We start from the raw sequence: 13,056 nt of genomic DNA on the forward strand, positions 1-13,056 counted from the left end.
TGATTGTATATACTTCCTTTCTTTTTTTTAGTGTTTTATTACAGGAATATTCGATGAATCAGATGATGAAGTTAAAGCAGTATAAGAGTCAACTGGCAAATATTACATGAATGTCGGACAATGAATTGTCAATGTGTATGAACAAGTTTTGTCTAATTTAATTATATTGTGTGGGAATTTTGTCCTGCTATACTCGTACTAATATTACAGCCACCAGTATAAATTCATTGTAACAATTAAATAACTAAACGAGTATGAAGTTCATTAACAGATTTAATACTGTTTTCACAATCATTAACAAACTAAATAAATTTAACAAAGAAACACAGTGACACGACGATATAACAATTTAAAAAAAAATAGATTTACACATTTTTAAACATTTCGTCATATATATTTCATGACACATACTTATTTTTAACCCTGCAATGCAGCAACTTGCACATGAAGTTAGAACACAAGAATATCTATCCGGTACACGATGTGTATTTATATACTAGTAACTAAAACTACTAAAGCTAGCAATAACTTTGTCAAGCTAACATTTTTTTTCACTATGTCACTCTTTATCTTCGCTCCTTTACAATGACTATTTTACCTGGTCGACACTCATTCTCTTTTGTTCTCTATTCGATTTTTTTTCTCTACACTATCTTCTCCTTTTTAACATGACTACAAGCCCTTCCGCTGCTCATTCTTTGTTTGTTCTCTATTTGGTTATTCAACGACCTCACTTTTTTTTATTCAAACAAACATGCGATTTTGTATACAGTAGGACTTTATTTACCAAAAAATACATCATAAAATTGAAAATGGAAAATTATACTAAGATGAGGTTGAGATCATATTACAAGTAGAAAAAGCTTTAAATAGTTAATAAGGTCCAGGCAAAGTCATTTGAACTAGAAAAACCGAGATCTGTGGCTGTCGACCAAGTCCTCTTTACATGGTGTAGGGTCCTTGCTGATGTTTCTCGGCAGCGTGAGGGACTTCAGTTGATGTTACGTTTTCTTCTTGGTTCCTTCCTGTTGGTTTTTGATGGCAGAGTGCAAGATATCTGTCTTGAAGTCATATTCTTTCTTTTCGTACACTTTACGAGCGGTCCATCTACCAGTGCTTTTTGGACACCGAGTCGTGAAGGACAGCATACCATTGGAGCCAGTCTTTTGCTTCCTTCCGATATTGACATTGTTGTCTACGACAGCTAGCTGAGTTCTGGCAACCATGGATTGGTAGTCAAATTCCAGGCGTTTTGGGCAGTATTTTAACATCATAGAATGATATGTTTCTAACGATCCAGTGTGGCAAAACCGATCTAAGTGACGAATATCTCGCAGAATCAGTTTGTTGGTGATCACCTTCTCCAAGGCTTCGTAGGCGGGACTGTCTTTAGGTAACCATTTCTTTTTTCTTATAGCATCCGCGCTCAATGGGGGGTGTCCACATTTGGTTACTAGCTTTCCTGGAAATGTGTGTCTGTTTGAAATGTGGTATAACAAGCTGGTCCACGTCTCTTCTAGCTTATCTGGGTTACCTTTAGCTTCTCTGGAGCACCACCAGACATGGTTGCATATAGATGGAATCCATGGTTTCACTTCTGTTAGTAACTTCTTTGGTTTTATGGCGAGGATCTTCTTCTTTACAGACTTGGATAAGTGCCATACATCAAACTGGTGGTTTTTATCGCTGTGGTCTGTTGCCATTGCCTTCCGTATCTGCACGTGCCTGTCCGTTACAACTACATCAACTGCAAGATTTGCATCTTCAATATTACTAAGGGAGCGCTGAAAACCTATCAACTCCATCTTTGTAGACGATGTTGTCTCGTTGACCTGGACTAAACTGAAATCTGGAATGACCCCTGTTAGTGTGTCCATGAAAGTGTAGGTGCAATATTTTGCTGAGTAGCCAGGACTGTCACAACGGCCATCTCCACCAAGGACAAGCTGTTAACCCTGAAGTTGCTGAAGAACAACTTCTCGTTGCAGGCTGTAATAATGGTCTATGGCTGGGATGGCTATATCCTTCTGTATAATATAGTACTGTGTTTGTCCAATAAACTTCAAGGATAGAATGTCTGCAAAGTGGGAAATCCTTGAAAGGTTTCTCCAGACAAGATGATAGCAGTTGCGACCATTAAATTACCAGCAGGTTTACTATTGACTAACGGTTGGGACTCCCAAGATGATTGGTGACCTCTCATACACAGAAATTTGACTTTCATGGCCGTACCATTATATAAAATCGTTGACTCGTCAGAAGATATAGGCTCCCCACATTCTGTGCATACAACTCTTGAAAAAAGTGCCCTCAAGCAGCTCTCGAAAGCAATGATCTTTGGCTCTGTGGTGATATGTTGGGAGTCTGGAGAGGTTGACTGGTTGGAGTCGTGGGATTCGTCACTTGGAACATACGAACAGTCACTGTCTGTTTTGTCTGGACTGGGTGGTGGTGAAGGTGTGGATGCATCTGATGTGTCCTGGTCTTTCTTTGGTGAGCTAATAAACGCTGTATCCAATGGTTGTGCTGGGATAACAGGCATCTGGAGGTAGCTGTTGTTAGTCATAGATGTCCCAATGTCTAAGTCAGTCTGAAGTTGTGAAGGTGTTAAAGTCTGCACACTGACGTCCACCATTAACGGTTTTGACTGGAAAGGAAAGGGTTGTGAATAAAATAACAATATGCGTTTACAATGACAGACAGTTTAAATTTATACCACTATTGTAAAATTCAGTGATACAAAAACTGGTTTCAATGTAAATGGTGAAAAAATTAATACAAATCATCGACTTTAGTGAATCCTTTTATAAATTATCTTCGTGTATCAAGATTTTCTCTTAATTTGTCATACCGGTACTTTGAAAAGTAAATCTAATTTTCTATGATTAACAATCTATAAGTAAGACAACAGATTGCAGGGGCGGATCCAGCCATTTAAAAAAAGGGGGGGGGTAGGTTCCTAACCTAGGATAAAGGGGGGGTCCAATTATATGTCCCCATTCAAATGCATTGATCGTCCAAAAAAAGGGAGGTTCCAACCCCCGGAAACACCCTCTGGATCCGCACCTGGATTGTATCATACAAGAAGGGGGCTGTTCCAGTCATGCCTATGTGATTCCCTATATACCCAAATAACTATTTCTTTCCCACACAAATAGGGGGGTGGGTACAGACCCCCCAGGATCGTCCATGTTTCTGCAGCAGTCTCCTCCCATAACAAAATATTGACCTCGTAGAATTTAGCAATAAGAATAAAACAAATGATACTTACAGGTCTTCCAATATTTTCCTGTTCAGCTTTCTCCCCTTGTCTTATTTTCTTCTTTGGAATGTTGTTTTCTAAAGAAAAAAAGTCATGGTTTAGTTACATAGTTGTTTATGAGACAACAACAAACATTTGTCAAGTTAGTTTTCGCGTGATATAATTTATAAACCTGAAAAAAGAACACCTCAGCTCAACATCTCAGAAGAATAATGCCTTTCAACATTTACTACTTAGAAACTTAATAAAATGAAGGTTGGTTTAAGTCGGTTGGTTTATGTCATAACTTTTACAGTATGCAGGTGGAATCGCACGAAAGTGTTACATGTACTTGCAAAATCCAAAGATGTAAACCATTTCAAGACAACAAGCCTTGCTTTCGGTTGTGTTCTCATCGACTGGGCAAAGTCAATTTTATGTTACACATTAAAAAACTTTTAAATTACTGGAATATTAAAACCATCTTTTTATCAATAGTTACTGTAGGTTTTTCTCTCGTGTCTGCAATAAGAAAATAGTGTATGCAATTCAATAGTTATGAAAACATTTTACCGGTGAAGTCTAAGTAACAATTATTTGTAAAAGTTACTTTAAGAATGGAGTATCCTGGTTATAACATCATTGGTACATGTATAACTATTCTGATCTATGTTGTTGCTAAAAGTGTCGGATTAGCCAGTTTAATAATAAGGATATATATATGCTTACCTTTGCATTCAGTCAAAGCTGAGTTCCACTTGTCCTCCTTGGCCACATTGTCTAATGGTACTGGAATCTGAAAGAGTTGAAACATTATTAGGAGTGTACTAAAATAAAAAAGTTTCTACAAATGCTCCATTTGTTCTACTCTGCAGTGCTTTTCTATGTTTCGCTGAAGAAATATGGTAAAACAAATTATTTTGCTTGCCAATCTCGAAGATTAGAAAATGTGTCATCAGTAAACCATCAACAGTTTCCATCTTCAGTAAACGTCTGATTGGGACCAATGCCCAATTTCGGCATGCACATTATAGTCTTTAGGAGAACCATGCTACATGTATAAGGTATATCTGTTCGAAGTTTCAGGCTTATATGACTCATAATTTACAACAGATTATTTTTATCATTTTATAAATAGATTTGAGAAGGTGGACGGACAGGAGAACACATTGACCATAAAAAATAGTACCACAGGCCTGTAATATTGTAAGCTGGACATTATTATCAATTGCCTTTATCCGCCTTTTTTAAGTTCATGTTAGATGTATAGTTAAACAAATCTATATCCTTCAATACTGAGAAAAAATAACATAGATTGTCCAAAACATTCTTTTGATTGTATTTAATCACTTCTAACTTTTATTGTTAAGTACCTGTCTTTGTAAAAATCATGCAGAAGGTGATTCATGACATGTCACAGAAGTAATTTTTTTGCCCTATATCATAAGAACTTTGGTAGATGAGTAAAATTCTGTCTTTATTTTCCCTGTATTATGCCCGTTGCCATGGTAACCATCAAATCAACATTTTGCTTGAATATGTGAAAAAAGACCCTTTTTGAAAATATAAAATAACGGAATTTAAAGTCCCATAGAAATATTGTTAATCAATACAAACAATATGTATATTTACAGTATTGACAAACAAAACCCCAAACTATACAAAAACATTAAAATTGTGAATTTACTAAATAGTTTGTTTCCAAAGCAACCATTTAAAAATGTGTTAAATTTCGAAAATGAAAAATTTCAAAAACTCCTAAATTTTAAATCTGTTTATCTCCCAAGACCAACAATACCAGGAAATGTCATTGACAAATTTTGAAAGACCACATTCTATATATTCATAAAATAAAAAGAAAGTCGTGCGTTTTTTTTTCTTAAAAAAAAAAATTTTAGTCAAAAATTGTCAATTTTCACCAAAATTCAGATTAACAATCAGATGAATAATCAAACATTTAGTAACTTAAAAAGCTAAAATATTCCATTTATATGTGCAATTCTGACACGCATTTGTTAATTTTAAACAAAAATATATAGTAAATGAAGACAGACTTGTACAAAATGAAAAATCATCACTCTGGGTATGGTCCACCCCCCTTTTTTCGATTTTTTTTTTTTTTTTTCAAAATTATAAAATTTGTTGAAAAAAAACGTGGTATCTCATTTAGTTTACTTGTGAACTAAGTATTTTAAGAATTTAAGCATAACACAACTTCTAAAGTTGAGGGCATCATATGTACCACCCTCCCTTTAATCTTATATGTAAGATTTCTCAGAAGTTTAAAAAAAAAATGGTAATACGCATAACCCGTTGTAGTATCTAAGACTGATGCTGTCAGTGAAAAAGAATAATGTTGAATCCAAAACTTAGTTACTAGTAAGTCTATGTATAAAAATAAGACGATGTGTTGTAATTGTCAATGAGACAATTAACTCTCCACCAGAGAGCAAAGACATAGAAATAAACAACCACAGGTCACCGTATATCCTTCAACAATGAGCATAACATGATTATCTAGAAAAACAAATCTTAATGAACATTTAAAAAAAAAATAGCTCAGGATACTTTGTCCTTCAAAATGGCTATAAAAAAATTACAGGAACAATTTAATGCAACTCATTGTTGGTTTTTGAAACAGATTAATGCTTTAAAAACTTTAAACCTAGACTAAGAATTTGTCAATGTTTCTATTGTATATGGTGGAAAAGGACAGCTTGTCTATTATTATTATTTTTAAAAACCTAACTGATTATTATTTGTATACGGCAGAATAATCGATTTTTTTTATGGTTCTCAAAACATATTTTCCTTGTGGCCTTGAGGACAATTTGCTGGTCCTAACTATTATATACTGTTTTGATTCTCAAACCTTTATGACAACCATGTGCAATGACCATTCATTGAATTTTGCCTAATTTAATCAATTGTTATATTTACACATTTTTATGCCCCCGCAGTGGCGGAGGGGGCATTAAGGTTTACCCTTGTCCGTCCTTCAGTACGTCCCAAAGTTGGTTTCTGTTCTCTATCTTTAGTTTGCCTCAACCAAATGTTATGAAACTTAATCACATTGCTTATTACCATAAAACACAGACTTAGTTTGAATTTTGGTGGTGTCACTTAAACCTCCAAGAGTTATGCCCCTTTACAGATAGACAAATTGCTGAATTTTCCGTTTATGTTCTCTAACTTTAGTTTGTCTTTACCAGATGTTATTAAAATTATACACAATGCTTAAAACCACCATATACAGATCAACTTTGAATTTTGGTGGTGTCACTTTCACTGTTCTATGCAATGCCTCTTTATAGAGGAAAAAAGTTGCTGAATTTTTTGTTTTGTATTTCTTTCTTTAGTTTGCCTCAACAAAATGTTATGAAACTTTTACACAATACTTATCACCATAAAAGTTAGTACACAATTGGTAAGTGTCACTTTTACTGTTCTTCGGTTATGTCCGTTTATAACTTTTATGATATGCAAGCGGGAGCATCATCTGTGTCCAATGGACACATTCCGCATGTATTTCAAATCTTTTACATAAGTTAGATTAATTTATTATATATTAGAATAGAAAGAAAGGTTCTGTAGTTCTTCTTCAATTTCAATTTTAACCCAGTTAAATTGACATAGTGACAAATAAGTGTTTGCATAAAGGTTTTGATGTACATGTCGATTTACATTGGAGGTAAATAGTAACAGCCATTATGTGTACATAATCTGACTCTGCGCAATAGTATACTAGTCCACAAAAGAAACGATACAAGGCAATGTATTTTCCATAGATAATGAAATTGGATACACTGTACCAAGCTTAAAACTGTCCATTGGTCTAATCTTTACAGAGTGTTATTTTCTTATCAAAAAAACACTGTTTTAAGACAAAAAAAATAAAATATTTTTTTATTTTTGTTTTATCAAAAATAGTATTTTTATAAATAAAAAATTCGAAATTAAGTTCTATAATGATGGACAATGGACTTTTTTTAAAGAGTTATGACCCTTAAAAATATTAAAATTTATGGAAAGTGGCTTCGTTAGCGCTCTCGATGGTACAAGTTTTTAATTTTTTATTTTCAGTTTATTTCTAATAGGACGGACGTAGTTTTTTTTAGCTCACCGTTTCAAAGGAACTGTGAAATTTGCCATCACTTGGCGTCCGTCGTCGTCTGTTCGGTGTTAAATATTTGAAACATTTCCACTGAAATTACTGAACCAATTCCAGTAAAACTTAAACTGAATGATCCTTAGGATATCTAGAATAAAGTTTGTGTTTTATTTTCAATTTTGTAAAAAAAACATGGCCGCCATGGGTAAAAATAGAACATAGGGGTAACATGCGGTGTGTAGCTTATATCTCAAACACTAAAGCCTTGAGAGCGAATTTTCAGATAAATCTAACAACCCATTGTTGGGTTGCGGCCACTAAATTGTTAATTGTACGGAAATTTTGCAGTTTTTGGTTATTATCTTGAATATTATTAATGACAAAGATAAACTGTAAACAGCACAACTTTCAGCAAAGTAAGATCTACAAATAAGTTTATATGACCAAAATTGTCAATTGAATCATGTGGAGTTATAGCCCTTTAAAGAATTTTTTTCACAATTTGTTCATCTAGTTTGCTTACTTTAAAAAAAGTCTTCTTCTGAATATGCTAAATCGATTTCGGCCCAACTTGGGAGTATCTTGTATAAACTTTGTATTTTATTTCCTTGTACTTCAAGAAACTTAGCCACTATGGCTAAAATGGAACATAGGGGTAAAATGCAAAGAACATTTAAATGGAATTTTTAAGCCACTCATTGATATATATTGAAAGACACAAATAATCATAGATGCAAAATTTATGAAACTAGGACAGAGTCAATTTTAAAGACCATGAAATAGCACTTAAAGATTTTAAATTTCAATTTGCACAAAACAAGTGTAATTAGGGACGCAGCTATCCTTCATTCAGTTTTCAGCCTTTCGGCTATTTTCTGTTGATTGCTTTGGTTGTTGTCTCTTTGACACATTCCCCATATCTAAAAAAAGATCTTAATATATAACCAGGTGCTCCGCAGGGCGCAGCTTTATACGACCCCAGTGGTTGAACCCTGAACAGTTAGGGCAAATTTGGTCACAATATTCAAGCTTGATTCTGTCTGAATTTGGATTGTGATCAAATTTTTGAAATAATATAGGTTTTTCTCACAAAATTAATGTGGTCAAAGATCTAACAAATCTATTGCACAATACTGTGCAATTGAAGATTTCTTCTTGAAACTTTTCAAAATTCGAAATTTGAAAAATTTTGAAAAAAAAGGAAGCCCTTCAAAATTCGTTAACAAAAAATCCCCCCCCCCCCCAATTTTTTTAAACCCCCTTGGAGCAATAACCCTTAAACTCAATCCCATGCTTTCCATTGCAGTATTGAACATTGTAGTACAATTTCAGAGAGATCCATACAATTACACATAAGTTATTGTCTTGAAACTAGAAAAATGCTTGTTTTGACCCCTTTTTGGCCCTTAATTCCTAAACTTTGGCCCCATTACCCCTTAAATGAATCCAAACCTTCTACTTGTGGTTTTAAACATTGCGATATGATTTCAGAGCAATTGAAATACTGTTACACAAGTTATTATCCTGAAACTAAAAAAATGCTTGTTTTTGGCCCCTTTGGGCCCCTAATTCCTAATCGGTTGCGACCATCATCCCCAAAATCAATCCCAACCTTCCTTTTGTGGTATTGAACCTTCTGAAAAAGTTTCATGAAGATCTATTCACTTAAACTAAAGTTATTATCCGAAAACCAATGGGTCTTCGGGCGACGACGACGCAGACGACGTAGACGACGCAGACGACGACATCATACCATTATACGATCCCAAAATTTTTTTGGGGTCGTATAAAAATGGTGTAGGGGGTTTCTATTATTGCGCCCACCCTTTGAAGAAATTTCATGTTTTAATGCTCAAAATGTTCACAATTGAATTCCATCTTTTAAATTTTTAATAATTTTTTGAATTTTGAAAAAAAGGGGGGGGGGATGTGGCACCATGCCCAGAGAGAAAAAAATTCCTTCTCTACCAAAATATCTTTATCAATCATATATTCGCATTTATAATTATCAAATTTGTTTCAGAAATGCACGTATAAATGGAATGTTTTAGCTTTTTCAGTTCAAAATGTTTCAGTATTCATCTGTTTGGTAATCTGAATTTTGGTGAAAATTGACAATTTTTGACTAAAATTATTTTTTTAAAGAAAAAAAAAACACACGACTTTCTTTTTATTTTATCAATATATAGAATGTGGTCTTTCAAAATTTGTCAATGACATTTCATGGTATTGTTGGTCTTGGGAGATAAACAGATTTAAAATTAAAGATTTTTTGAAATTTTTCATTTTCGAATTTTAACACATTTTTTAAGTTGCTATGGAAACAAACTATTTAGTAAATTCAAAATTTTAACGTTTTTGTATAGTTAGGGGTTTTGTTTGTCAATACTGCAAATATACATAATTTTTGTATTGATTAACTTTATTTCTATGGGACTTTAAAACCCCTTATATTTCAATTTTCAAAGGCTACTTATGAACGTATTTAGGCAACATTTTGTAAGGATGGTTTCCATGGCAACCAAGGTTCAAAAGAAAAAAATTAATACATGAAACTTATTTTCATACCATACCCTCCTCATAAACAAAATATAAAGACATTTGAAGATGGGTCATGAATCGCCTATCAACAGGAACCTGCATGATTCTTACAAAGACCGGTACTTAACTACATCCTATATATCCATTCTCAGTGATAAAATTGTGTTCTTATTTCAAATGTGTCAATTTAGTCAATACTCGTTTTTATTTTTTTATAACATCAAACATTGTGGAAAAAAATCATAACTGTTCAACTTTTTACCTGGTTCAATACTCTTTTTCTTGTCTGCAGGTTACTGTCCTCCCTGATGTCTTGATTACAAGCAAACACTGTTGGCACAGCGTCTGACCTTAGTCTAGGGCGTCTATTGGTAAAGCCAAGAAGCCTGCCCTGAAATATAATGATTTATTGTAAATTCCAATTTTTGGCTCCTAACTTTGTTATATACCGCATTTATTTTAGCACAAAGGGCTCCAACATTTGTGGAGTAAAACAGGTGGCAAATTTCTCTGTGAGACACAGTAAGTTGAAAAGGTGCGAACAATTGTTCAATAGAAACCAATTTTTGTAATTGACAAAACAAAATAATCGACCTAATTTCCTTTCTGTTCATTTTTAAGAGTTTCATACGAATAAAATTTATACAAACTCAAATTGGAATATACTTTTATAGCTAAAATATACTTCTAACATTTAAAAAAAATGTTATGCATACACTTCAAAAATCTGAAATGTGTAAAATAAGATGACCTTAGAATAAACATGTTAGATGTGAATTGAAACTTAGATTATACGAGTTTCTTATATACTATGTTCTTAATTTTGTCATTCTTTTTTAAAGGGAGACGGATTTATATAAGTTCTTTTTGTTTCCGAATCCCTGTATTTATATTGTATAATCATATTTCAGGCACTTTTTGAATATAATAATTGTTAAAACTAAGAAGGCGAGAAATTTAAAATGAATGATCACGCAGAAAGGCAACACCCGCACCTGCTTTTTTTTAATTGAATGTTCTTCGGAGAACCCTTCCCCAAAAAAAAACAAAAAATATAAAAAATCTGTCGTTTACTAACTACGTGTATTTATGTTGTTTTTTTTTGGGGGGGGGGGGGGGGGCATGGTCATTCAAAGGAAATCTAAAATTGTTTTCAATACATAGTTGCTCTCTGTCAGTTATAGAATCTAGAAGTACGCAAAAATGGACATCAAACATAACGGATTTACACTAGTAATTTTTGGGACCCTTTATATCTTGCTGTTCGGTATGAGCCAAGCTCCGTGTTGAAAGCCATACCTTGCTCATAATAGTTTTCATCAATAAATTGTTACTTGGAGGGAAAGTTTTCTCATTGACACTCATACCACATCTTCGTATAATTATTAGTTGTCCTAGATATGCCACTTTTTTTAATTTATATATTTTTATTTTTTTACTTTTCAACTTGAGTTAGGTCTCATGATAATTTGACCATTTTTAATGCAAAAGGTATACTATATATATGTGACATTTTATCCGTGACTTTTTCAGCATTTATAACTTGCAAGGCAAAATTTGTCTTTATGCATCAAGGCTTTAATATTTTCCACTGAACAAAATAAAACTATTACATACATTAATTTCTTGTAAAATTATAAAAAGTGCTTTGCGTAATCTAAAGCTGTGCGCAAATGTAATGACAATGCACTCACACGTATAAATGCACCGATTACAACAAACTATCGAAGTAGCTTAGGGGTTCATAGAAATATTTTCCCCTTTCAATGATTTTTAAATTTTATATTCCCATTCAACAATTTATTTATCATTATAAAGATAGGGAAATATACATATAATCTACAATTAATTAATATTAACGTGACGATAAACAGATAAGTGCTGCATTACTTTATATCTGCATTTTTTGCAAACGCCAAAAAAAGCGCCGTATTTGCGTCAAAAATTACTCCGCAATTAAGACTTATTTCTTATCCAAAAATTTACAAAGGTCATGTTTATAAATTATGGTTTTTTTTCTAATTATAAAAAAAAACCAGGTGGACTTATGATTTCAAACAACGTTTATTAATTTTTTCAGGCACAGATATATACTGACCACCGGATGTTTATAACAACTGGTAGTTTAAGTTTTATACAATGAATGTTACCTGTGCACACCTGGTACTCAATAAGGAGGCCATGCAGGGACATGTATTACATAACTGTGTATTACAAATTTTTAGTCGACAGGATGTCACTGGAATACCTAACTGAATCTGTCGTTCTGACACGACCTCCATCAAAAATTTTAACTAAGTCTGACATGCCAACATCAAGTCGCGGGGAAGCCGACAAATGTATAAAAAAAATGTAGCAAATAGAGAAAAAAAAATCAATTTTACAACATACTAGGGTCACACGTTTAACTGTTAAACGCAACATTATAAGTGTCCATTTTAAATCGATCCCGTATCAATTTATATTATGTAAATCTTACTTGATTTTTTTTAATAAAACACATCATATAAAAGAAATAACAATGAGATGTCCAATATTCCGAAATTTACACATCAATAACCTGGGAATATTTAATTTATACTATATCAACATATTAATTTATGTTCCAGCTAAAATATTTTTCCGTGTCAATATCACTGACAATAAAACAATATCGTATAAATTTAACAATTATTGTATCTTTTCATACATAACTATTCTTTATATATACCGTATAACTGACATATAACCTGATATACCAATACACTATATATAACAAAAAAGGTATTAATCTTGTAACTTTATTAATTTAAAACACTATCTATACTAAATACGAAACTTTTCTTTATATACACCAATGCACTTTGTATAAAACAGACATTCTAATGAATCTTTTCCGAGTCAGTGGCTGTTACAAAATACTGAAAATGCATTACTTGTAATTGAATCTTTATTTCCTTACCATCTTTTTTTTTTCAATCAACGTGATCTCATCATATAAAGATTTGATAACATTATAGCTATCTATAACTGCAAGGTTATTCTGTTATTAAAATAGTATAATTACCATCAAATCTGTTTCGAAACAACTTTTCTCGAAATGGTCTTCACACACTAACTTGTGCTTGCTAAAGATGAAACTATTTGATGTAAGGTTAAGGTTGCACAACCATGCTTGATATAA

The 13,056-nt window shown here is 32.9% G+C and overlaps 2 protein-coding genes across 2 annotated transcripts; both read right to left on the reverse strand.

Annotated features, from left to right (window-relative positions):
- Positions 1-255: 255 nt before the first annotated feature.
- On the reverse strand, positions 256-10,295 carry LOC139499130 (uncharacterized). Its single transcript, XM_071287819.1, has 4 exons — positions 10,156-10,295; positions 3,971-4,037; positions 3,272-3,339; positions 256-2,647 (listed from the first exon to the last, which is right to left on the reverse strand). The coding sequence occupies exon 4, from the start codon at positions 2,633-2,635 to the stop codon at positions 2,063-2,065; it is 573 nt and encodes a 190-aa protein (XP_071143920.1). The 5' UTR covers positions 2,636-2,647; positions 3,272-3,339; positions 3,971-4,037; positions 10,156-10,295; the 3' UTR covers positions 256-2,062.
- Positions 1,002-1,877, reverse strand: LOC139499129 (uncharacterized). Its single transcript, XM_071287818.1, has one exon. It carries the CDS (start codon positions 1,875-1,877, stop codon positions 1,002-1,004), a length of 876 nt encoding a protein of 291 aa, XP_071143919.1.
- Positions 10,296-13,056: the final 2,761 nt, after the last annotated feature.

This window comes from Mytilus edulis, chromosome 12, assembly GCF_963676685.1.
Source record: "Mytilus edulis chromosome 12, xbMytEdul2.2, whole genome shotgun sequence".
Classification (NCBI taxonomy): Eukaryota; Metazoa; Mollusca; class Bivalvia; order Mytilida; family Mytilidae; genus Mytilus; species Mytilus edulis.

What these genes read in the sequence shown, in the direction of transcription:
- LOC139499129 (XM_071287818.1), bottom strand. Translation starts at nt 1,877, where the DNA reads ATGGACACACTAACAGGGGTCATTCCAGATTTCAGTTTAGTCCAGGTC.
- LOC139499130 (XM_071287819.1), bottom strand. Translation starts at nt 2,635, where the DNA reads ATGGTGGACGTCAGTGTGCAGACTTTAACACCTTCACAACTTCAGACT.